The following is a 2,500-nucleotide window of genomic DNA, read 5'->3' on the forward strand; positions in this document are numbered from 1 at the left end:
TCTCAAATGATTCGAGAATACTATGGTTTGACAACCCTGACTTATTCGTATGCCCCACCGGTATTGTGCCTAACTATACTCATTTTTTTTAATGAGGCGCATTTTCACCGACTCGCAGCGGTGCCCATTTAGCTCGGAAAAGTTTCCTGCTATCCGATTGGTTAGAATTATCTTGTCCAACCAGTCAGCGATCAGGAAACTTTTCCGAGTTAAAAGGGCACCCCTGCTAGTCGATGTAAATCTGCCTCACTAGAAAAAAATTGACTATAGTGAACTTTGCTGCTCTAGAAAGTGCCAATAACTTTGGTGATTAATGCAGAATGTCCTAATGATTCCGAATGGTTTGTGAGTCATAGCGAAATGTGTGAGATAAATCTCATTTCGTCTCTAGGAATAGACAAAATTAGTTTTTTGAATGAGGAATAGGGTCCAAGATTACTTGAATGTTAGAAATAATTGGTTTGCATAGATGAAATGTTAGTATATTTGATGCCTATATCAGTTGAAAAAATATGATGCATAAATTTGTGTCAATGATTTCGCTGTCAGTTAGGTAATTGATAAAATTTTTTACAAATGATTGCTTTAAAATAAGTGTCAGTACGTTCTTTGAATTTTATTTGATATATATATATATATATATATATATATATATATATATATATATATATATATATATATAATATATGTATATGTATATATAATATATGTATATATATATATATATATATATATATATATATATATATATATATATATATATATATTTATATATTTATATATGTATATGTATATATTACAGTATATATTCATCTCTCCTATATGATAAAGAGGAAGTGTCTGATTATATATACAGTATATATATATATATATATATATATATATATATATATATATATATATATATATATATATGTATATATATATATATGTATATATATATATATATATATATATATATATATATATATATATATATATATATATATATATATATATATATATATATTTCTTTTGGGTCACATTCAGCACTTCCCGTCCCTCGGGTTAAGGGAGAGGGAGAGTAATCATACCCTGGTGAGGTGGGGTGCGTGTGTGTGTCAAATCTATTAAAACATTTATCCGTCATTTTTGACGGGTCACGTACATTAGTACAGTATAATGTCCTTATGCTTACGTGACAATGAAATCACTGGTTTACAGATATCTTATATTCTCTAAAGTACCATGCTTATCTGCAAAATTGGGGAATACCCAATGATGCTTTCTGTTCTTGAAATAGATCTAAAAATGTAGTTGGAAGCGAAAGTGTTGATATTTTGGGTAGAATTCTAGTTACAGGTTGCTTTCCTTCTAATCCATCAATGGGTAACACGTAACCGTCACGTGCACATATGACTACAGCCCAACACATAGTAGCTTCCATTTCCCTTATATAAGAACCGCCCTTGGGTACTACTGATTCAGTACCATCAGGTAACAAATGTGAGTCCCTGAACTGGGAAAATTGTGACTCCATTCATAGTATGGGTATGAATTTCATACCGATTTAGAAAAGCAAACCCTACGTTGTGTATGCTATCTTCACATACAGCGTGGCGTCGAATAACAGAAAAAATATGTTAATTACTAGAGATGCTACGATGTTATACACACACCATAGCCGCTAATTCTCGTTCTAGTTAGTCATTCAATCATTATATTTATAAAGGCCTCATTTACAGTAATCTAACTTTATTTGAAAGAAGCTTACTAGAATCACGTCGCTGAAAAATTATTCTGTTAAAAACGTAACGTTAAAATGCAAATATAAGAGTTTAATGTGGATGCCTTATGAGTCATAACCGCCCTACATTGTAATTACTAATACATCTGTATCACTGTTTATCGTGCCTAGATCCCCATTCAACATCTGGTATGGAAAACTAGGAAAACAAGTAAGGCGAAGTACGCATAAAATGGAAGCGGTAACCTGAATCTTGTGTGTCTCCCGGAAAGAATTCCACTTTAAAGTTAGAAATATTATAACAACAGTGAAAAATAATTATAGGAATAGAATTTTAAAGAATGCATAGTAATGCGAAGATTGCCAATCTCCATAGGATACACAGGATACACCAGATTGATCAGGATCCTTCCCGTTATGAAGGTAAAAAAATATAATCGAACATCACGTTCCTTACCCTTCATTTGTTTATTTTTGTAGCATTTAATTGCGTCAACTGCCCCAAGGTCGATGACGGTGAATGTTGGTCGTAACTAAATACAGCAATACAAGTGTGTTTTCAAGGTCATAAGCAATAGCAGTCTCAGTCGTGAACAGGATTTTGCTTACCCATTTGCCCTTACCTTATGGTTCCATGTTTAAGGAAATATCCAAACTGATCTCGCGGAAAGAATATATTTATGAATTTATTGTCTAAAAGATTTCTGTTTCACTGAGGTAATTTGGAATTTTCATTTAATACTCTTAAAGAATTTTTACTTTTTCACTTTGAAT

At 31.6% G+C, this 2,500-nt stretch overlaps 1 protein-coding gene across 3 annotated transcripts in view; it reads left to right on the top strand.

The window, feature by feature from the left end:
* Window positions 1-2,500, top strand: part of LOC137642626 (kelch-like protein diablo) — a 176,743-nt gene that overhangs the window by 71,044 nt on the left and 103,199 nt on the right. Inside the window, exon 1 of one of the 3 annotated variants that reach the window (XM_068375338.1) lies at window positions 2,051-2,149. The exons of the other annotated variants lie outside the window; for them this stretch is intronic. Within the exon in view, the coding sequence (XP_068231439.1) occupies window positions 2,068-2,149 (82 nt within the window). The 5' untranslated portion in view covers window positions 2,051-2,067. Of the gene's footprint in view, window positions 1-2,050; window positions 2,150-2,500 lie in introns of those variants that run through there. 3 annotated transcript variants of the gene reach the window in all.

Source organism: Palaemon carinicauda, chromosome 6 (genome assembly GCF_036898095.1).
Source record: "Palaemon carinicauda isolate YSFRI2023 chromosome 6, ASM3689809v2, whole genome shotgun sequence".
NCBI classification, from domain to species: domain Eukaryota; kingdom Metazoa; phylum Arthropoda; class Malacostraca; order Decapoda; family Palaemonidae; genus Palaemon; species Palaemon carinicauda.